The sequence below is a fragment of the Electrona antarctica genome, assembly GCF_951216825.1.
Source record: "Electrona antarctica genome assembly, chromosome: 20".
Taxonomy (NCBI): Eukaryota; Metazoa; Chordata; class Actinopteri; order Myctophiformes; family Myctophidae; genus Electrona; species Electrona antarctica.
This window is the reverse complement of record NC_136801.1, coordinates 4,095,362-4,118,333: the sequence shown is the minus strand read 5'-3', so window position 1 is coordinate 4,118,333 and position 22,972 is coordinate 4,095,362. Positions and strand designations below refer to the sequence as shown.

Genomic DNA, 22,972 nt, shown 5'->3' with positions numbered 1-22,972 from the left:
TTCAAGTCTCATCAGGGACTTTCCTTTGACATTTTTCCCCTGCACAATGCAAATGAACAGCATGGTATTGTGACTTGTGCATGCATTGGTAGCTAAACATGATGGGGGCTGGTTGGCAGTAGCAGGCTAGGCAGCCTTAGGGTCGTATTGTCTCCCAGCCTCAGATCCGAGGCCTATTCATCCTTCTCAAATCTCCATCTCAGCTACTTTTGAAACTATAGTTCAATGTTGTGTCCGTACCAAGTGGGAAACATATTATTTTTTGAGGGGCGCCAGCCCCTCCTACATTCAGCTATAGAGGGTATGCGCATGCATAAAGTGAATGGCAAATCGAGTGGCAAAGAGAGTTTAACATTGTTTAACGTTGTTTAATGCAAGCATATTGGACTTTTCTGTTTGGATGAATGGGCTGTCGATGCCATAAAGTAGTTTTTTGCCACTTAATAGGCATGTCACGCGCATGACCCTCTATAGTGTAGATTCTTGTCCTAACACAAACATTAAATGCCATTGACAAATGAATGGAGAATTTACGTCATATGTAGACGAACAAATCGGCTATTTTGTCCTAACACAAAGGACGGATATCATTGGCAATATATCATCATAGATCATGAAGATGTATGATGATAACAGCACCCCTCACTTCACATGGGTGTGATTTTTATTTTATTTTGTAGTCGTTATGCCAACATCCCAAAGTCCCTACACGTTTCTGTGTAGTGTTGTCACTGTTTCCCCTCACCTGCCACTGATGAGTCCCCCACCGGGAGGACGTATAGCACATCGCGTTACTGTACAATATGCTGGTGCAGTGCATAGAATTATAATATATTGTATCTAGAGGGCGGACTGCCCTTCATTTCAATGAAAGTTGCTCACAAGTGCATTAAAGGAGAATTCCATGCTAGAAGGCTTTCTTACCTTTATTTGTAGTTGTTACGTCCCCACCAAAGAGGTCCAGGTGTTATTTTGTGCAAAAGTGCATTATTGGCTATTTCCCCTAATATAAACCCTCAATGGGGGTTGGGTTTTTGTGCTAATTCGCTTATTTCCATCGAAATAAGTAGTAAAGTGTGCCGCTTGGGATACTATTTACATTATGAAGAGAGGATATATACAATTTATTTTTATTTTTGAGCCATGGAAATAAGCGAATTAGCACAACACCCCATAGCCCCATTCAATTCAATGCAATTCAATGCAATTCATTGATTAGGGGAAATAGCCAATAATGCGCTTTTGCACAAAATAACACCTGGACCTCTTTGGTGGGGACGTAACAACTACAAATAAAGGTAAGAAAGCCTTCTAGTATGGAATTCTCCTTTAAGCACCCGGTAGTACCTCTACCGTACCTGGTTTGGCTCCAATATTGGAGCCAATAGAGTAGGCGTACTAGCATTTCAGACGATAGAAGCATGCTCTGTAGCGTCCCAAATGCGGAAGTCCTGCAATACCAGATTTAGCCACAAGGCTTCTGGGGCTTCAATGATTCTCCGCGATTCTGGGGGCTTGGTGCAGTCCGTGTCTGTCAACGATTGTGCTCGCCTGCTTGGCTTCCCTCCTGGGAACACTAGCTGTCAGTTGTGTTTGTATGGCCGCTTAACCAATCCAGACAGAAACTTCAAACCTGCATTCTATCTACAGGTAACGCGAACAACAGGGGGGAGAACAGAAAGCGGTGAACAGTAGAACCGTTTAACCAACAGGGGGGAGAACAGAAAGCAGTGAACAGTAGAACCATTTTAACCGAGCAGTGCACATATATCACGTCAACAAATAAGTCCACACACTGTTACATCAATAAAACAAATTTGAATATAAATATTTTGAAGAGTTATGCCATTCGAAAGGTGACTCAGCCCTCTTCCACTTGAATTAGTGGAGTCTTGTTTCGGAATGAATCTAAGTAACATTTGTTTGTCGGCGGCATTTATTGCACATCCCCGTTATGAGATAATTTGCATGCTTCATGTTGGCGCCATGCTACCGTATGTCTTCATATGGTCTGAAACAGGTACCTACAGTCTGTGTGTCCCTGACATGGCCACCATGTTGTTCTATGTGTGAAGCAAATGTCCTACAACAGGCGCAGAGGAAAGAAATGCATTTCCATATCGGCTTCAAGGCACTCCCTCTGTCTGTCCATCAGCAGCTGAGGATCTTAATGAAGGCCCGTCTGAACTCGATGTTGAAGGTGGTGTAGATGACGGGGTTAAGGGCGCTGTTCACGTAGCCCAGCCAGGTGAAGGCGCCGTAGAGTTCTGGGGGTATGTAGCACGTCTTGCAGTGGGTGTTCAGGATGTGTGTCACGAAGAACGGCAGCCAGCAGACGAGAAACACCGCTGGAGCAGCCAGAGATAGAGGCGGACGGTGTGGAGAAGGGTAGGCGAATGGTGCCGGGGACAACACGGTGCAGGGGACAATACGGTGGGAATTAGAATGGTGCAGGGGACAACACGGTGCAGGGGACAATACGGTGGGAATTAGAATGGTGCAGGGGACAACACGGTGCAGGGGACAATACGGTGGGAATTAGAATGGTGCAGGGGACAACACGGTGGGAATTAGAATGGTGCAGGGGACAACACGGTGGGAATTAGAATGGTGCAGGGGACAACACGGTGGGAATTAGAATGGTGCAGGAGGGGACAACACGGTGGGAATTAGAATGGTAGGCGAATGGTGTAGGGGACAACACGGTGGGAATTAGAATGGTGCAGGGGGACAACACGGTGGGAATTAGAATGGTGCAGGGGGGACAACACGGTGGGAATTAGAATGGTGCAGGGGGGACAACACGGTGGGAATTAGAATGGTGCAGGGGGGACAACACGGTGGGAATTAGAATGGTGCAGGGGGGACAACACGGTGGGAATTAGAATGGTGCAGGGGGACAACACGGTGGGAATTAGAATGGTGCAGGGGGGACAACACGGTGGGAATTAGAATGGTGCAGGGGGGACAACACGGTGGGAATTAGAATGGTGCAGGGGGACAACACGGTGGGAATTAGAATGGTGCAGGGGGGACAACACGGTGGGAATTAGAATGGTGCAGGGGACAACACGGTGGGAATTAGAATGGTGCAGGGGGGACAACACGGTGGGAATTAGAATGGTGCAGGGGGGACAACACGGTGGGAATTAGAATGGTGCAGGGGGGACAACACGGTGGGAATTAGAATGGTGCAGGGGGGACAACACGGTGGGAATTAGAATGGTGCAGGGGACAACACGGTGGGAATTAGAATGATGCAGGGGGGACAACACGGTGGGAATTAGAATGGTGCAGGGGGACAACACGGTGGGAATTAGAATGGTGCAGGGGGGACAACACGGTGGGAATTAGAATGGTGCAGGGGGGGACAACACGGTGGGAATTAGAATGGTACAGGGGACAACACGGTGGGAATTAGAATGGTGCAGGGGGGACAACACGGTGGGAATTAGAATGGTGCAGGGGGGACAACACGGTGGGAATTAGAATGGTGCAGGGGGACAACACGGTGGGAATTAGAATGGTGCAGGGGGGACAACACGGTGGGAATTAGAATGGTGTACAGGGGACAACACGGTGGGAATTAGAATGGTGCAGGGGGACAACACGGTGGGAATTAGAATGGTGCAGGGGGGACAACACGGTGGGAATTAGAATGGTGCAGGGGGACAACACGGTGGGAATTAGAATGGTGCAGGGGGGACAACACGGTGGGAATTAGAATGGTGGAGGGGGGACAACACGGTGGGAATTAGAATGGTAGGCGAATGGAGGCAAAAATTGAAGGATGGTAAAAAAAAAAAAGCAAATGTGAGCGTGAGTGTGTCCGTGGGCACGCGTGTGTGTAGTGAAGCAAAAGAGGAACACAGTGTGTAGAAGGTGGGCCGTAGGAGTGGAGAGGAGAGGAAAATGGAGAAAGAAAAACACATTAGTCACACTAATTAAATACTTTGCTTTTTTGCTTTTTTGCTATATCTACCTTCCTTTTTTTTCTCTGTACACTGTGTGGGATATCGCTAGGCAACCAGCCGCCAGGTAAGCGTGGGACCCGAGAGAGCCAGTGTGAAAGGAGCATAGAGCAGCCGAGAAGACCACGCCCACCGCTGGGCCAGCTGATCGAGGCCTGCTACGTCCCAGCCTATGTGCTGTCTCAAGGCCAAGGGTACTCATCAGGCCCACCTGCGCGGCCAGACAGACAGTTCAAGTGCAGACGAGGCTGCTCTTGCTCTGACTTCCTCACTGACTCTCCGACAGGATAGATCGGGCCATGCTGGCGGTAACCCGCTCCCGATCAGACCTGTGATCATTATATTAACCCCGCCTGGCTATAGGACGACGGGGAACGAAGTACCCGTCTCAGGCCAGGCGGAATTATACGCCTAAGCAGCAGGAAAGACTGTTTAGAAGCCCCTTGGAAAGGGGAGGACATTTACGTTGTTGTTTCATGCTGCTTTATTATTTCGCACCCCAACCAGCCCATACCCACGGGCCTGTGAATAAATAAAAAGCCGTACTGGCGAGTTCTACTACAAACTGAGTGTTCTGGTGTGTTTAGTCTCCACACTTGGTGGAGAATAGTGGGACAAACTGAACCACACCGGCCTCCCGAGAAAAGATGGAGAGAGATCCAGCAATCGAGGCGCTCCTCCAGAGCCAGAACAACCTACAAACCACTGTCCACGAACTGGTGCGCCACTTCCACAGAGAGGCCAACGTCGCGCGCAACCCAGCCGAGGTGCTTACCAAACTCACGGCGGAAGATGACATCGAGACATATATGGAGTTGTTCGAGCGCACCGCAGCACGAGAGCGCTGGCCAGTGGCTGACTGGGCCAGCATACTGGCACCGTTTCTGACGGGGGAACCACAGCGGGCGTGGGGCGATTTGTCCCTCGCCGACTCCCAAAACTACCAGCGGCTGAAGACGGCAATACTAGCCCGCCAGGGCCTCAGTCTGCCGGCGCGCGCACAGCGCTTTCACAGCTGGACCTTCCACCTCTCTCAGCCACCCCTAGCGCAAATAGCGGCTCTCGGCCGTTTGACGCACAGTTGGCTAACCACGGCGGGCGACCTACCAGCCGTGGACAGAGTAATGATAGACAAGTGCATAAGAGTGTTACCGCCAGAGGCCCGACAGTACGTGGCTCAGGTCGCCCCCGGCTCGGTCGACGAGCTGGTGGACCTCATCGAGAATTATACAGTAACCCTAGACATCATGAAAGGTGCTCGGAGCGAGGCCTCGAAGCCCAAGCAGGAAGAGCGCACAGGGCGCGACCGAAGAAGGCCGCCAGCCACAGGCCGCTCCCCACCTCGCCAGCGCAACGAGCGCAACGAGCGCACAACCGCCCCGGAGAAGAGTCCTCGGAACCAGGGCCCTCGGAACCGGGGGACCTCACCTCGCCGCTGCTACGTGTGCGGCCAGGCTGACCACCTGTCCTGGTCCTGCCCCGACCGGGACGTCACGATGCCCTCCGCGGCCAGCACCGACGGCAACAGACCCTGTCTGCACACGGGCACAGGACACCGCGGCCACACCAACCTGCCCTTACCGGCAGGTTGGTGTGGCCGCGGTAAACGGCGTTGACACAGAGGCCCTGCTGGACTCAGGCAGCGCCGTGACACTAGTCCACGCGGATTACGCCGGCCCTGTCGGGGAGACCACCATGCCCGTCAACTGCGTACACGGAGACCAGCGCCACTACCCAGTAAGCGAGGTCCGCATCCAAACCACCCGAGGCACCGCAATAGTGACAGCCGGCGTCGTGGCAAACCTACCGGTCCCCCTGCTGATCGGCTATGACTGCCCACTGTTCGAACGGCACTGGCGGCCCGGCGTAGAGAGGCCACCAGGGAGACGCTCGCGCCGCCGCCGCCGCCGAACACGGCCACCTCGGGGCCCGCGAACCGCATGCCCAGCGTTCGGCGCCCCATCTGACGCTTCGAGAAGTGACAGCGGCCCCAGCGCGGACGACCCCGGCGCCGAAGAGGACTCCGAACCTCAGGGACCACCCGACGCGGACCCCTTCGCAGAGTTCCCCACCACGGAGCTCCACTCCTCCCCGAGGGGGGGGGAATTCGCCACCGCGCAGTGGAGCGACCCAAACTTGGAGATGGCGCGACAGCGCGTCGACGTCATCGACGGAAAGAAACAGAGCGGGGTGAGTGCACTTACATTACCACACTTTATGGTTAAAGCGGGCTTGTTATACCGGGTGGCCAAGGATAAACGGGATGAAGAGATAGAGCAACTACTCGTGCCAAAACAATATGTCACACGGGTGCTATATCTCGCTCACACACACCAGCTGGGCGCACATCTCGCAGTTCAGAAAACCTACGATCGGGTTCTAGCACGGTTTTATTGGCCCGGAATTAAAAAAGCCGTGGAAAACTTTTGCCAGAGCTGCCCGGAGTGCCAGAAAGCGGCCCCCCGCCCTGCGTATAGGAACCCACTAGTCCCGCTCCCCATTATTGAAACCCCATTCGAGAGAATAGCTATGGACATTGTGGGACCACTTCCCAAGTCCGCTAGAGGACACCGCTACATATTGGTCATTGTGGATTACGCCACCCGGTATCCCGAGGCCATCCCACTCCGCACTGCCTCTGCAAAAACGGTCGCCCATGAACTCATAATGATGTTTAGCCGTACGGGAATAGCGGCGGAAATCCTTTCGGATCAGGGAACCTGTTTCATGGCTCGAATGTTGAACTCACTGTATAAGTGGCTTAAGGTTAAGCGCATACGCACCTCCGTATACCATCCCGAGACCGATGGCCTAGTGGAGAGGTTTAATAAGACACTGAAAGCAATGCTCAAGAAACTTGTCGATATAGACGGGAAGGACTGGGACCAACTAATTCCCTATGTACTTTTTTCTATTCGAGAGGTCCCACAGGCTTCCACCGGCTTCTCCCCCTTTGAGCTGGTATATGGGAGGAGGCCGCGGGGACTGCTCGACATTGCGAAGGAAGCCTGGGAAGCACAGCCCTCCCCGCACCGAAGCGTCATAGAACACGTCGATAAACTACAGGAGAGAGCTCGCAAAATCTGGCCCATGGTGCGCGAGCATATGGAGCGCGCACAACGGGACCAGGCGCGCGTCTACAACCGAGGCGCACGGGTGAGAGAGTTTCAGGTGGGCGAGCAAGTGCTCGTCCTCGTGCCGTCATCTGAATGCAAGTTTCTCGCTAAATGGCAGGGGCCCTACGAGGTGGAAACACGCATCGGCCCGGTCAATTATCGAGTGAAACAGCCAGGCAGGCGGAAAGCACACCAAATATACCACGTTAATATTCTAAAGAAGTGGCATCCCCCGGGCGCCGCCCCTATTCCTCTCTCACTTGCCACCCTCTCCTCTCCCCCCCCCCGTCCCGATAGGAGAGGACCTGTCACCGGCACAACGACAGGACACGCACGAGTTGCTGAGCCGCTGCGGCGATGTATTCTCAGAGCGGCCCGGGCGCACGCATATGATTGAGCACGACATCGAAACCACCCCGGGTAGAATCGTGCGTCAAAGGCCGTACCGCATCCCCGAAGCGCGCCGCCTAGCCATAAAAGAGGAGGTGAAACAAATGCTCGCACTTGGCGTGATTGAAGAATCGTACAGCCCCTGGGCCAGCCCCATAGTAATAGTGCCCAAGCCAGACGGCTCTATCCGTTTTTGCAACGATTTCAGAAAATTAAATGAAATCTCAACCTTTGACGCCTATCCCATGGCTCGGGCAGACGAGCTAATCGAACGGCTTGGCCCCGCCCGGTTCGTTAGCACCCTCGACCTCACAAAAGGGTATTGGCAGCTTCCCCTCACGGCACGCGCCAAGCCCAAAACAGCCTTCTCTACACCCGACGGCCTATTTCAATATACAGTGTTGCCATTCGGTGTCCACGGCGCCCCCGCCACCTTTCAGCGCCTAATGGACCGCGTCCTCAGGCCCCACCGCGAGTACGCGGGAGCTTATTTGGACGACATCGTGGTCCACAGCGCCACCTGGCGGTTACACCTGGAACACCTCGAAGCCGTGCTCTGTGCGCTGCGTAAAGCCGGCCTGGTGGCCAACGCCAAGAAATGCCGTGTCGGCCTGACGGAGACGGACTATCTGGGGTTCACGGTGGGACGTGGCTGCGTCAAACCCCAGCAGAGGAAAGTGGAGCGGCTGAAGGACTGGCCACGGCCTGTTACGAAAAAGCAGGTGAAATCATTCATGGGGCTCATCGCCTATTATCAAAAGTTTATTAAAGATTTTGCTACTCTTGCAGCGCCGCTCTATGACCTCACCAAGAAGAGCCTCCCCCACCACGTCAAATGGACCCCCGAGGCAGAGCGGGCATTCTGCACACTAAAGGCTGCCATATGCGAGGAGCCCGTTCTCGTCGCCCCCAATTTTGGCAAACCGTTCGTCCTCCACACCGATGCCTCGGGGACGGGGATAGGAGCCGTGCTATCGCAGGTCATAGGCGGAGAAGAGCACCCGGTGACGTACGTCAGCCGGAAGCTACTGTCGCACGAACGAAACTATGCCACTGTAGAGAAGGAATGTCTCGCGGTCAAATGGGCCATCCATCATCTACGCTATTATCTGTGGGGGAGACGTTTCATTGTCATCACCGACCACGCCCCCTTGAAGTGGATGGCACGAAACAAAGACAGAAACGACCGCGTCACCAGGTGGTTTCTCGAGTTACAAGATTACAACTTCGACGTGCAACACCGGCCCGGCAAGGATATAGCGCACGCAGACGCGCTCTCCAGACGGTATGAGGATGAGGATGATGAAGCTTCCGCGGCCAACGGCAAGCTTGGAGGGAGGGTGTGTGGGATATCGCTAGGCAACCAGCCGCCAGGTAAGCGTGGGACCCGAGAGAGCCAGTGTGAAAGGAGCATAGAGCAGCCGAGAAGACCACGCCCACCGCTGGGCCAGCTGATCGAGGCCTGCTACGTCCCAGCCTATGTGCTGTCTCAAGGCCAAGGGTACTCATCAGGCCCACCTGCGCGGCCAGACAGACAGTTCAAGTGCAGACGAGGCTGCTCTTGCTCTGACTTCCTCACTGACTCTCCGACAGGATAGATCGGGCCATGCTGGCGGTAACCCGCTCCCGATCAGACCTGTGATCATTATATTAACCCCGCCTGGCTATAGGACGACGGGGAACGAAGTACCCGTCTCAGGCCAGGCGGAATTATACGCCTAAGCAGCAGGAAAGACTGTTTAGAAGCCCCTTGGAAAGGGGAGGACATTTACGTTGTTGTTTCATGCTGCTTTATTATTTCGCACCCCAACCAGCCCATACCCACGGGCCTGTGAATAAATAAAAAGCCGTACTGGCGAGTTCTACTACAAACTGAGTGTTCTGGTGTGTTTAGTCTCCACAACTGTTAATAGGGTGTAATAGGGTATATTTACATTATACTGTATGTTCATGTAGCAGGCCCGGCTCCTCGGGGGTGCCAGAGGGGACCTCATGGTGCCAGAGGGGACCTCATGGTGCCAGAGGGGACCTCATGGTGCCAGAGGGGACCTCATGGTGCCAGAGGGGACCTCATGGTGCCAGAGGGGACCTCATGGTGCCAGAGGGGACCTCATGGTGCCAGAGGGGACCTCATGGTGCCAGAGGGGACCTCATGGTGCCAGAGGGGACCTCATGGTGCCAGAGGGGACCTCATGGTGCCAGAGGGGACCTCATGGTGCCAGAGGGGACCTCATGGTGCCAGAGGGGACCTCATGGTGCCAGAGGGGACCTCATGGTGCCAGAGGGGACCTCATGGTGCCAGAGGGGACCTCATGGTGCCAGAGGGGACCTCATGGTGCCAGAGGGGACCTCATGGTGCCAGAGGGGACCTCATGGTGCCAGAGGGGACCTCATGGTGCCAGAGGGGACCTCATGGTGCCAGAGGGGACCTCATGGTGCCAGAGGGGACCTCATGGTGCCAGAGGGGACCTCATGGTGCCAGAGGGGACCTCATGGTGCCAGAGGGGACCTCATGGTGCCAGAGGGGACCTCATGGTGCCAGAGGGGACCTCATGGTGCCAGAGGGGACCTCATGGTGCCAGAGGGGACCTCATGGTGCCAGAGGGGACCTCATGGTGCCAGAGGGGACCTCATGGTGCCAGAGGGGACCTCATGGTGCCAGAGGGGACCTCATGGTGCCAGAGGGGACCTCATGGTGCCAGAGGGGACCTCATGGTGCCAGAGGGGACCTCATGGTGCCAGAGGGGACCTCATGGTGCCAGAGGGGACCTCATGGTGCCAGAGGGGACCTCATGGTGCCAGAGGGGACCTCATGGTGCCAGAGGGGACCTCATGGTGCCAGAGGGGACCTCATGGTGCCAGAGGGGACCTCATGGTGCCAGAGGGGACCTCATGGTGCCAGAGGGGACCTCATGGTGCCAGAGGGGACCTCATGGTGCCAGAGGGGACCTCATGGTGCCAGAGGGGACCTCATGGTGCCAGAGGGGACCTCATGGTGCCAGAGGGGACCTCATGGTGCCAGAGGGGACCTCATGGTGCCAGAGGGGACCTCATGGTGCCAGAGGGGACCTCATGGTGCCAGAGGGGACCTCATGGTGCCAGAGGGGACCTCATGGCACCCCAGAGGGGACCAGAGGTGCCAGAGGGGACCTCATGGTGCCAGAGGGGACCTCATGGTGCCAGAGGGGACCTCATCAGTTGCCAGTTCTGCCCCATCAGTTTAAGTTGTATGTACATATTTGTTTCACTATATAGAAATGATGTGTGTCCCCACTCCCCATGACATTTTCAACTGTCACCCCCCCCCCCCCCCCCCCCTCAGTCATTTCATCCTGGATATGTATAAAAGGGGCAGAAGCAAACTGTCATGAGTCACCTACCCAGGTATCACCCCAACATTATATTCTCAAGGTTCAAGGTTCAAGGGTAGTTTTAGTGTCCCTTGCGGGAAATTGGTTTGCAGCCAGATCATAGTAAAACATCACACCCGTGTGAACTGAGTGGTGTAAGGTCTTATATAGACTGATCAGCTGTGGTCTGACGTAATGTCTGACGTAATGAAATCACACCCGTGTGAACTGGGTGACCATAGCAACCATGCTCATTTTTTGGTACGAACAGACACGTAAACTAATGAAATCACACCCGTGTGAGAACTGGGTGACCGTAGCAACCATGCTCATTTTTTTTGGTACGGACAGACACGTAAACTAACAAAGCCAGTTGTAGGAGTGGTTTACACCACTCAAAAATACACACAACAACCACATTCAATACGAGACTAAGATCTAAGAACAGGGCACTAGAGACAGAGAATTCATGACATTCAATAGTAGCAAAGTCAGCAAAAGTGCATTAGTGGGCAGTATGTGCAAAGAGGCAAGAATAAAGTGCTCTCTGCTGTTCAGCAGTTGAATAGCAGCCGGGACAAAGGATAGTTTGAACTGATTAGTCTTTGTAGTGGAGCACCCTCAGCCGACGACCTGAGGGCAACAGGTCAGTTAGTCTTTGTAGTGGAGCACCCTCAGCCGGCGACCTGAGGGCAACAGTTCAGTTAGTCTTTGTAGTGGAGCACCCTCAGCCGACGACCTGAGGGCAACAGTTCAGTTAGTCTTTGTAGTGGAGCACCCTCAGCCGACGACCTGAGGGCAACAGTTCAGTTAGTCTTTGTAGTGGAGCACCCTCAGCCGACGACCTGAGGGCAACAGGTCAGTTAGTCTTTGTAGTGGACACCCTCAGCCGGCGACCTGAGGGCAACAGTTCAGTTAGTCTTTGTAGTGGAGCACCCTCAGCCGACGACCTGAGGGCAACAGTTCAGTTAGTCTTTGTAGTGGAGCACCCTCAGCCGACGACCTGAGGGCAACAGTTCAGTTAGTCTTTGTAGTGGAGCACCCTCAGCCGACGACCTGAGGGCAACAGGTCAGTTAGTCTTTGTAGTGGACACCCTCAGCCGGCGACCTGAGGGCAACAGTTCAGTTAGTCTTTGTAGTGGAGCACCCTCAGCCGGCGACCTGAGGGCAACAGTTCAGTTAGTCTTTGTAGTGGAGCACCCTCAGCCGACGACCTGAGGGCAACAGTTCAAACTCAGACCGAAGTGGGTGATCCGAGACCTCCAGGAGGGTCGAGGCTCTCTTAAGCATCTGCCTCTTGTACAGTTCTCGTTTACAAATGACCACCCGGCACCATCACCGTGGCCCCTTTTCCACCCGGTCGGGAACCGGTTCAGTTCAGAACCAGTTTTTAGTCCATGAGCCAGACCTCCACAATTGGAACGTCAATTATGAATTGAGTGGGCAAAACCATACCTACAGTGCATTAAATTGTTTATAGGATCGATATAAGTAAATTAATATATGGTAGCTTTTTTTCATATTTATCACACATTTTGTAATTTTCACCTACAGTAGGCTTATAGGTTGATACGTGAATAGGTAAAAATGTATTAATAGTTATTACCTTGAAACTTCCCCAGTTGATTACTTACACAAAGACAATGATTTATTGTATTACACATTTTTTTGAAATTGTACATTTAAAAATGCAAATTAGGCATTATGTAGGAAAATATGAAAAAAATAGAAAATATGAAAAAGCTACTACTACTTCTCATATACAGTATTAATTAACTTATATTGACAATTTAATATAAGTATGATTTTGCGGTGCCTCAATCGACTTGAGTGAGCGCAATTACGTCACCTAACCACAAAAGATGAGTGATCAGTAATAATGAGGCAGCTAGGCAGTGGTTCAGGGTTAGAGTTGAGGTTGATTTACCAGAGCCATGTAAAGCGAGACTTGTGACAACAGAAGTCCAAAATGCTTGATAATAATCACGTGATTCATGTATAGGCCTCAGATAGTTACAGTAAACTTGCAGACAGACTGCTGCGTTTTCTCATCGTTTTCAGGCATCGACATGGCTGATAACTGAAGCATGTGAGAAGCAGTGTCAGGGGCTTCCTCGTCTAGAGACTCATGGTGTGAACTTCCTCACCCCACCCCTGAATGTGTTAAAGAAAGCATGGCATTTCAGTTTGTTTCCCCTCGGCCACTACAGAGAGAGATGTGCAGCAAGGGATATAAGCATGTGATGACATTGTGGTGAGGGAGGGTGGCGGTTGGTTTTATGCAGTCACACATGGTTCGAGGCCAAACGAATTACACTCAGGGCTGAGTGTGAAGCACACCTGAGAATAGATCAGCAATCCCCACGCACACTCCAATGAAATGTCATAACAATATTTCCATCTGCTCATAGCTTTTTACCATCTTTTCTCAATCACGTTCTCTTTGAAATTCATTGGCCAGATGTCCTGCTGTGGCCAGGTTTATTGCGTAACGCAATAAAGGAGGCTTTTTTGGTGGGTTTAAAGCATTAGGCTTTGGCTGGGCATTCTCCCCATGCAGCCTATAAGGTGTGATCAATCTGGGAACCCATTCGGTTAAACATTTTTACCAGCTTGTGGAGCAAGCTGGTCTATATTCAGTTGCTGTGCTAATATCTGACAACATTGTCATCTAAATGGTAAATAAATGGTGCAATTATATAGCGCTTTAATCCAAAGCGCTTTACATAGATTGTGCATTACATTCACCCATTCACACACACATTCATACACCGATGGCGGCGGAAACCATGCAAGGCACCAACCTGCACATCGGGAGCAATTACGGGGTTCAGAGTCTTGCTCAAGGACACTTAGACGTTAACTCTGGGGGAGCCGGGTTCGAACCGGGAACCATCCGGCCACTGCCGCCACAAGATTATCTGATACAATAGCCTAGTTCAATCGTTAGATCATCAATTTAGGAGAAACTCTACAGCCTCAATGAGGCGCTCAGGTCAGGATTATATTAGATACGAATGAATAGATTAATAAGAATGAAATTCGCTGTGTCTTTGAAACATTGTTCAAAACATCTGAACATTTAACAGAGATTAAAATAGGGTGCATTTTGCATCCCAAAACGCAGTTTATAGTTAAGGGACGCAATAAAACAACGACCTCTGCATCCACGGATCCATAAAATGAAATGGGAGTTAAATGCTGCAATTTGTAAAATATTGCAAAATATGACTCCTAACGTAGTTGAAGTGGGACCCATAAAATGTCCCTGGGACTCATCTAAAAGACCATCCCTGCATCTCGGGACTCGTTACATTGAAAACCCATTTACATCACTGATTTAATACTGCAGTTTTTATTCAAGGTCGGTTTATTAGTGTCAGTTGGATTGCTCTTGCCTGCAATAGTGCGTGTATATCGCTTCTTTGTCCGCTATTCTTTAGTTATTTTCCCTTGCTTTAGTTTGCGTTCATTTAAATGCTTGCCGGAGTGTAAAAAGTAGCGTGTGTCTGTGTCTACTACTGTAAGTTAGCAATGGTAAATAAATGAGTGACTGTTTTAAATTTGGTGACTTACTAGCAAATTCTTCATTTAATTCTTGAGGGTTTTGTTTTGGTACAATGTAACAGTCAAGACAGTACTTTTCAAGGGTTTTAGCTTGGCACAAGCTGCATTATATTATTGGTATTGTTTCTTTCTTTTTTTTTTATCCCACGATTTTGTAACCCATTTTTCACCCCTGTGTCAATTATCTAATGTGATCCTGCGGGCTCTACACACCCTCCGCCAACCTAGTCCCCATATATGGGGGACATGGGGAGAGCAACGGACTTGAACTCATGCTTCCTTCATGCCTGAGTGTCCAAGTTGCTCCTTTACACCTGACAGGGGGAGTTTCCCTGGTTGGACGTAGCGCATGGAAGGAACACGTTATTCCAACCAGTTCCTTTCCCCTCCATCAGGCGCCCCTGATGCCTCCCCCTGGCCAGGCGGAGGCAGTTTAGAGAGGGTACCTACCCTAGGGGACACGGGGAGAACATTTTTAGGTGTGATCTAATGCACAAGACAAATCAGCCATCTGCACAGTGCACACACACTCAGGAGACCGTCATGACAGGGTGTTTCCATCTGCTCTGGCTTGTACCATCTTGCCCTATCTACGACAAATGTGAGTGTTTGTACTTTGTACCATGTCCCTGTGTGTCAAACCCCATCAGAGCCACCGAGGTGGTGTGTGTGGCAGGAAAATTGCCACAGCCATCATCACAGACAACCTGGTGGACACGGCTTGTGACCAGCTGCTGCTGTGTTCTAAGTAAGCATATGGCAGTGCAGTAACAGGTGCATTATAAATATTTATTTTAAAAAGACAGAATATAATATATAAAATGTGAATAAAGTTCTGCATGCTTCTTTTCTCAGCACATTGCAATAAACACTCACCGAGCACAATGGCCAACATCTGAGTCGCCTTTTTCTCACGCGTGTATAAGCTCCTGAACCGTGGTTGTTGGATGGAAAGGGCCAGAGGTAGGGGCCGGACGGCGGTGTGCGTGCGTCCGTTGGACACCTCCTTCACCTCACAGCTCCTCCTCCTCAGCGGAGGCTGCTCCTCCTGTCGGACCCCCTCTCCTCCTTCCTCCTCGGCCTCTCTCTCCTGGTCAAAGCGGCCACAGGTGGCGTTGGTGATGCTGCAGTAGTTCTGCATGTCCACCTTGGGAAGTAGGGTGTTCTCCAGAGGGCCTGTCCGTGGGCGTTTCCGCCTCAGGCACCCTGGCAACAGTTTGGGCCTGGGGGGCTCGGAGGGCTCCGAACTCTCCTGTTGGTACAAATGACACAGCAAAGCTACATAGGATAATAGTAGCACAGCCTCATAACTGCGGTTCTAGAGCCCACAGCATTCTATTAAGTTAACACACAACTGAGACAACTCGACTCAATTTATTTGCATATAGCCCTTAGTCACTGTTACAATCCCAAAGGGCTACACAGGCCCATTTATTTGTATGTAGCCCTTAGTCACTGACTCACTGTTACAATCTCAAAGGGCTTCACAGGCCCGCCTTTAACAATGGAAACAAAACAACAAGTCCTTGTCCTTCAACAAATAGCTCTCAGGAGAAGAGCCCTTCAAGGGCAGGCATGCATATAGGATAGCGTGCAATATTAATGCAAAACAATATGCATGCTGGTAAAGTGGTAGTAAAAGTAACAAATATTACACAATAGTGTTAATACATTAATAATAAATACTGTAAATCACAGGACTATTAAGGGAGAATAAGTTTCACAAGAAATAATTGCCATAAAATAGAGGCTATGGCACTACAATAGCTAAACAATATGTGTTTAGCTATTGTATGTGTTTGTGCATTCACTCGCGCACGCTCGCACACGCACACGCACACACACACACACACACACACACACACACACACACACACACACACACACACACACACACACACACACACACACACCTACCACTTGAATCCTGGTTGGTGATAGGCCACTCTTGACTTTGGGGGTCTCCTATATGTGACATCATCACAGGGTTCGTTTTTTAGTTTCCTATACATACGAATAACAGTCTTAAGTCCACACTAATTATCCATCATGTATAAATTATGGATAAGGGGTCAGGACAGCTATAGGCCTTTTCGGGGAGGGGTCAGAATTTGCATCAATTAAAAACAATTCCAACATGTCATAAATAAAGTAATAAATAAATAAACAAACAAACACCAAGCGACATGTTGTGAGCTGGTATAGATGTGCTATTTTCACTAGTTTAGTTTAGAAAAAAGCGAATTAGCACAACACCCCATAGCCCTATTCAATTCAATGCAATTCATTGAGGGCTTATGGTAGAGGAAATAGCCAATAATGCGCTTTTGCACAAAATAACACCTGGACCTCTTTGGTGGGGACGTAACAACTACAAATAAAGGTAAGAAAGCCTTCTAGCATGGAATTCTCCTTTAAATCCAAATGGTGTTCTCTGGGCCCGAACGCCTCCATGCAGGCAGCTTGTGTGAATGAATCCCAAAACAAATATCAGCTACAACAATTACTTTGCTATTACTGTGATAAAGCCAAACACAAATGTCAGAATTCAGTAAACTCTCATACACTTCTCATCAAATTCTGAAACTGTATCTAATGGATACAAAAAAAAGCTTACCACTAGCTTTATGTGTTCATAAAGGTGTCTACAATCACATATACATTTGTTCCAACCCAACTCCCTTGGGAAACTTGTACCATTAGCTCTGGTCCATAGCCTTCTACTGCTTCTACGATTCTGCCCTGCAGTATAAGGCTATGGGACTTTCAGTTTTAAATCTCAAATCGAAATCAGACCAGCCTCTCCTCTTTAGCGTATTTTAAAAGAACGTTTTTGCTACTCACCAAAACAAAGGCGGGTTGTGTCATTAGAAAGCCTACTTTCCTTAGTGGACGCACTCTGAGCCCCCCACCACACGTATAAACGGTACTTTTTGGCCAGAAAGGGATTTTTTTTCACCGGAGGAAAAATATTCTCTATGAGGCAGTTCTCTGGGCAATATCCGTAGAGGGCGCATTGGAGTAACTAAAAGGTTTTTTTTCCCGGTGGAAACAAAATCCCTTTTTGGCCAAAAAGTACCGTTTATACGTGTGGTGGGGGGCTCAGAGTGTGTCCACTAAGGAAAGTAGGCTTTCTATTGACACAACCCGTCTTTGTATTGGTGAGTAGGTCAAACTTTCGTGAGATTTCCACTAAAGAGGAGAGGCTGGTCTGATTTCCATTTGAGATTTAAAACTGAAAGTCCCATAGCCTTATACTGCAGGGCAGAATCGTAGAAGCAGTAGAAGGCTATGGACCAGAGCTAGGGTACCATTATCAACCAATATAAGGCAAAACATTCTGAATCCATTAGTTTTGCACGAAAATACTCCTTTGCCTAAAAATTCCCATATCCGTCATCACAAATGTGATGAGGTCAGCACATTTGGCCGAATTTAGCCCAAGGAGTATTTTCGTGCAAAACTAATGCTTAGTAGCATGCTATGTCACATGCTACAGCATAATGGTTTTTTTTTTAATTTTGCCTTATATTGGTTGATAATGGCACCCCAACTTTCAGCAGCTGTCACAAAGTATCCCAAGGGAGTTGGGTTGGAACAAATTAATATGTTATAGTAGACACCTTTTATGAACACATTTTTGAAGAAAGCTAGTGGTAAGCTTTTTTTTCCCAGATTTGCCACACATTTCGCTCATTTTCTCGGATCTTCAGATGTTCTATAGCCTACATTTGAAAACAGTGAAATGGGACATTGACTACTTTTGATGGCAATACTTTTATACTTTTTACTCTACTTTTGGACTTTACTTGTATAGAATATTTCGACATTGATCTGCTAGGCCTGAAGGCGATACACTCGCTGGGCCTAAAGATCCTTATGGGCTTTTTACCTATTCAAGATGGGAACCCATTTTGGGGTGCTCGTTGCCTTGTGTCGTGAGTCGTGACTCGTATATGTGACCAAATTTGACTGAGAGACTGCCATCACGCAAATTCCAGCTTTTCACCAGAGGAGAAAACCCTCCACATACTAGAGCATGTCTGAAATAAGTGTCAGAGCTGAAATCGTAAATGTAAATATGAAATAAATGCTTAAACATGTAGCTAGGTGTAATGTTAGAGACCACAGAAGTGAACCTTTCAAGCCTGTTTTCTCAACTCGCTGTTTTCTGCAAGACAGTACTCTATACGCCATATCTCCAAAACTGGTGGGTCAAACTGAACAACCAATATGTCAATTTGAAGCTATGATTCCTTGCTTTCATATGACATGAAAAAAACGAAAATTCAAAAAAATCCAATGGCAGTCCCTCAGTCAAATGTAGTCACATATGGTCTGGCTGTGTCTCAGGGGATCTCTACCACTACACTGTATTCATACTTAGTATGAATATAAAATATAAGAAAATACATTTTCCATCACTGGTAGCCTCTACCTCTTGATTCTTCACCGCCATTTTCTTATCGCAGACTGTCGAACGAAGCTCTTCAGCGAGCATGCCTCTGTGTAATGGAAGAAGCTGTGGGAGTGGATAGATAGAAGCAACGAGAGGACAGAGGAATCAGGTCAGGCTTCAAGCTCCACCTCAGCTTTCACCATCGCAGTGATCAAACTCACCAACAGTACAAATGAAACCAAATCAATTTGGCTCCTAACTATTAATCATTCAGCTGGCCTCAAGGAGCCCTGAGGCCAGTGTGTAGGTAGTTTACAGCAGCAACACATTTTGTTTGGACTGCACACAGCAGGCTCTGAATGTTGAAACATTTAACAGCCTCCTACTCACATCTTTTTCTTCTTGTCTCTCACAAGCTGGCCGAGCTAGCTGGCTCTCACAGGCAATCACATCCACGCCGATTTGTGAGCTTGTAAATCTGCTATTTTTTCGGCATGCGACACCGTCGTACGCCGGAGTGTTAAACCTGGTTTTGTAACTGTAAGTGGGTCTCACCGCAGATGGTGGGGCTGAGTCTGGCTGGACTTTCCCGCTGGCCTGGCGGAAGGTGATCCTTTTCCGTCTCATCCTGAGGAAGATGTAGATACGTATGTACACCAGCAAAGTGACGATGAACGGCAGGTAGAAGGACACCACCGATGAATAGATCACAAAGTCAGGGTTGGAGATGGAGCACACACTGGGATCATCTGAGAAAGGGGGAGGGAGGTATACCACAATGTCAAAATCTCACATGGAAAACAGTCCTTGGCAACTATAGACTTTTGGGACACGTATATGCTGGTGTAATTTCGGGGAGGAAAAGCGGGCTCGCTTCTGGAATCATGTTTTTTTTAGCTGTGCCTCTGCTCCATTACGCAACTGTGTGTGTGTGTGTGTGTGTGTGTGTGTGTGTGTGTGTGTGTGTGTGTGTGTGTGTGTGTGTGTGTGTGTGTGTGTGTCCCAACATGGACACCCCCACACCCTAAAGTGGCCAGTAGAGTACAGTAGAGTACAGTACAGCGTAAAGTGGCACAGACTACACTACACTACACTAGAGTACTCTCACGCGGTAAACTCTGTCATTTCTCTACCGTTTCGGACACGGGGAGTCTCGCCGGCACCCTGGCCGTGTTCATGCAGGTGTCTGGATGTTTCAAAGACTTTCAAGACTTTTGAAAAAATAAACTCAGTTCACACCCGTGTGAACTGAGTGGTGCAAGGTCTTATATAGCCTGATCAGCTGTGGTCACTGACATTACGTCACTGACGTAATGTCAGTGACTTAATGTCTCATTCCGGCCAATCACAATGCACCATGCTCATTTTTTGGTACGAACAGACGGACAGACACGTAAACTAACAAAGCCAGTTGTAGGAGTGGTTTACACCACTCAAAAATAATTACAGTACAGTACAGAGCACAGTACACTACAATACAGTACAGTACAGAGCACAGTACAGTAACTATAACAATAAATGTATAGTTGCACCGCTCACTTCACACAGGCGTGATTTTTTCCTTATCAATCTACTAGGACGAACAGGCTCAGAGAATGGGTGGGTGTCACAGCGAGTGCCCTTGACTGGTTTAAGTACATTTTCTCACAGGTAATTGATTTTCAGTTGCAGTGGGCCCTCGTACTGTATGTCTAAGGCTGCCCCCCTTTCCTGAGGGAATGCCAGTGTTTATCTGCTATGCGGTCTGGTTGGCAATGGCAAGTAACTTTCAGTGTCAGGCTGTCAGCTTCAGCTGCACATATAATAAAATTGGTTCGATACAGAGAAGGTTAGCATGGCCCCTGATACAGAGAAGGTTAGCATGGCCCCTGATACAGAGAAGGTTAGCATGGCCCCTGATACAGAGAAGGTTAGCATGGCCCCTGATACAGAGAAGGTTAGCATGGCCCCGCCCCCTGCGCAAGGATGACACGCAAGTAACCTTCTCCAACGAAATGAGGCTGAAACCAAGGTGCTCCTTGTGGCCTTGGTTGCTTCTAAGGTGGCTGGTTGCATTGGGTCCTTCAGAACTAATCTAAGGTGGCTGGTTGCATTGGGTCCTTCAGAACTAATCTAAGGTGGCTGGTTGCATTGGGTCCTTCAGAACTAATCTAAGGTGGCTGGTTGCATTGGGTCCTTCAGAACTAATCTAAGGTGGCTGGTTGCATTGGGTCCTTCAGAACTAATCTAAGGTGGCTGGTTGCATTGGGTCCTTCAGAACTAATCTAAGGTGGCTGGTTGCATTGGGTCCTTCAGAACTAATCTAAGGTGGCTGATTGCATTGGGTCCTTCAGAACTAATCTAAGGTGGCTGGTTGCATTGGGTCCTTCAGAACTAATCTAAGGTGGCTGGTTGCATCGGGTCCTTCAACACTAATCTAAGGTGGCTGGTTGCATTGGGTCCTTCAGAACTAATCTAAGGTGGCTGGTTGCATCGGGTCCTTCAACACTAATCTAAGGTGGCTGGTTGCATTGGGTCCTTCAGAACTAATCTAAGGTGGCTGGTTGCATTGGGTCCTTCAGAACTAATCTAAGGTGGCTGGTTGCATCGGGTCCTTCAGAACTAATCTAAGGTGGCTGGTTGCATCGGGTCCTTCAAAACTATTCTAAGGTGGCTGGTTGCATTGGGTCCTTCAAAACTAATCTAAGGTGGCTGGTTGCATCGGGTCCTTCAGAACTAATCTAAGGTGGCTGGTTGCATCGGGTCCTTCAAAACTATTCTAAGGTGGCTGGTTGCATCGGGTCCTTCAAAACTATTCTAAAGTGGCTGGTTGCATCGGGTCCTTCAAAACTATTCTAAGGTGGCTGGTTGCATCGGGTCCTTCAGAACTAATCTAAGGTGGCTGGTTGCATCGGGTCCTTCAAAACTAATCTAAGGTGGCTGGTTGCATCGGGTCCTTCAGAACTAATCTAAGGTGGCTGGTTGCATCGGGTCCTTCAGAACTAATCTAAGGTGGCTGGTTGCATCGGGTCCTTCAAAACTAATCTAAGGTGGCTGGTTGCATTGGGTCCTTCAGAACTAATCTAAGGTGGCTGGTTGCATTGGGTCCTTCAGAACTAATCTAAGGTGGCTGGTTGCATTGGGTCCTTCAGAACTAATCTAAGGTGGCTGGTTGCATTGGGTCCTTCAAAACTAATCTAAGGCGGCTGGTTGCATTGGGCCGTTCAAAACTAATCTAAGGTGGCTGGTTGCATCGGGTCCTTCAAAACTATTCTAAAGTGGCTGGTTGCATCGGGTCCTTCAAAACTAATCTAAGGTGGCTGGTTGCATTGGGTCCTTCAAAACTATTCTAAAGTGGCTGGTTGCATCGGGTCCTTCAAAACTAATCTAAGGTGTCTGGTTGCATTGGGTCCTTCAAAACTATTCTAAGGTGGCTGGTTGCATTGGGTCCTTCAAAACTATTCTAAGGTGGCTGGTTGCATTGGGTCCTTCATAACTAATCTAAGGTGGCTGGTTGCATTGGGTCCTTCAAAACTAATCTAAGGTGGCTGGTTGCATTGGGTCCTTCAAAACTAATCTAAGGTGGCTGGTTGCATTGGGTCCTTCAGAACTAATCTAAGGTGGCTGGTTGCATTGGGTCCTTCAAAACTAATCTAAGGTGGCTGGTTGCATTGGGTCCTTCAAAACAAATCCAACCTCAAGGACTGTCTAAAGAGGACGAGACGCGACGGGCGACGCCATGTTGCTCCATGGTGCTCCATGGAAGGAAAGAAACATGCGCAGTTGAGACCAGGAAGTTGTACATGCACAAATTTGGGCGCATGTTTCTTTCCTTCCATGGAGCACCATGGAGCAACATGACGTCGCCCGTACGGTCTTCGCGTCTCGTCCTCTTTAGACAGTCCTTGTCCAACCTCAGGAACCTTAGGGTCAATTTTGATCAGGCCATGCACCTCAACAACACGCACAACAAGTTGGTGACCCGCTTTTTCCACCTCAAAAATATTGCAAAGCTCAGGTCGATTGTCTCACATATTACTCACGTAGAAATGATTATCCATGCCTTCGTTTTCGCCACTGCAAGGGTTTTCACTTTTCACAATTGCGGCGGTCCATTAGACCGCCGCAATTAATTCAAAAATGCTGCTGCATTATTAACTAGGACCAGGTGTCACATTACTCCAGTTCTGTCTGAAATAA

The 22,972-nt window shown here is 49.5% G+C and overlaps 1 protein-coding gene across 1 annotated transcript in view; it reads right to left on the bottom strand.

Moving 5' to 3' along the window:
- Positions 1-2,151: 2,151 nt before the first annotated feature.
- drd3 (dopamine receptor D3) overlaps positions 2,152-22,972 on the bottom strand; it is a gene marked incomplete at both ends in the record, with an annotated part of 38,638 nt that continues 17,817 nt past the window's right edge. The window contains 4 exons of the mRNA XM_079489285.1: positions 2,152-2,348; positions 15,271-15,646; positions 18,833-18,916; positions 19,349-19,542. Coding sequence (XP_079345411.1) covers positions 2,152-2,348; positions 15,271-15,646; positions 18,833-18,916; positions 19,349-19,542 — 851 coding nt within the window. The remainder of the gene's footprint in view (positions 2,349-15,270; positions 15,647-18,832; positions 18,917-19,348; positions 19,543-22,972) is intronic.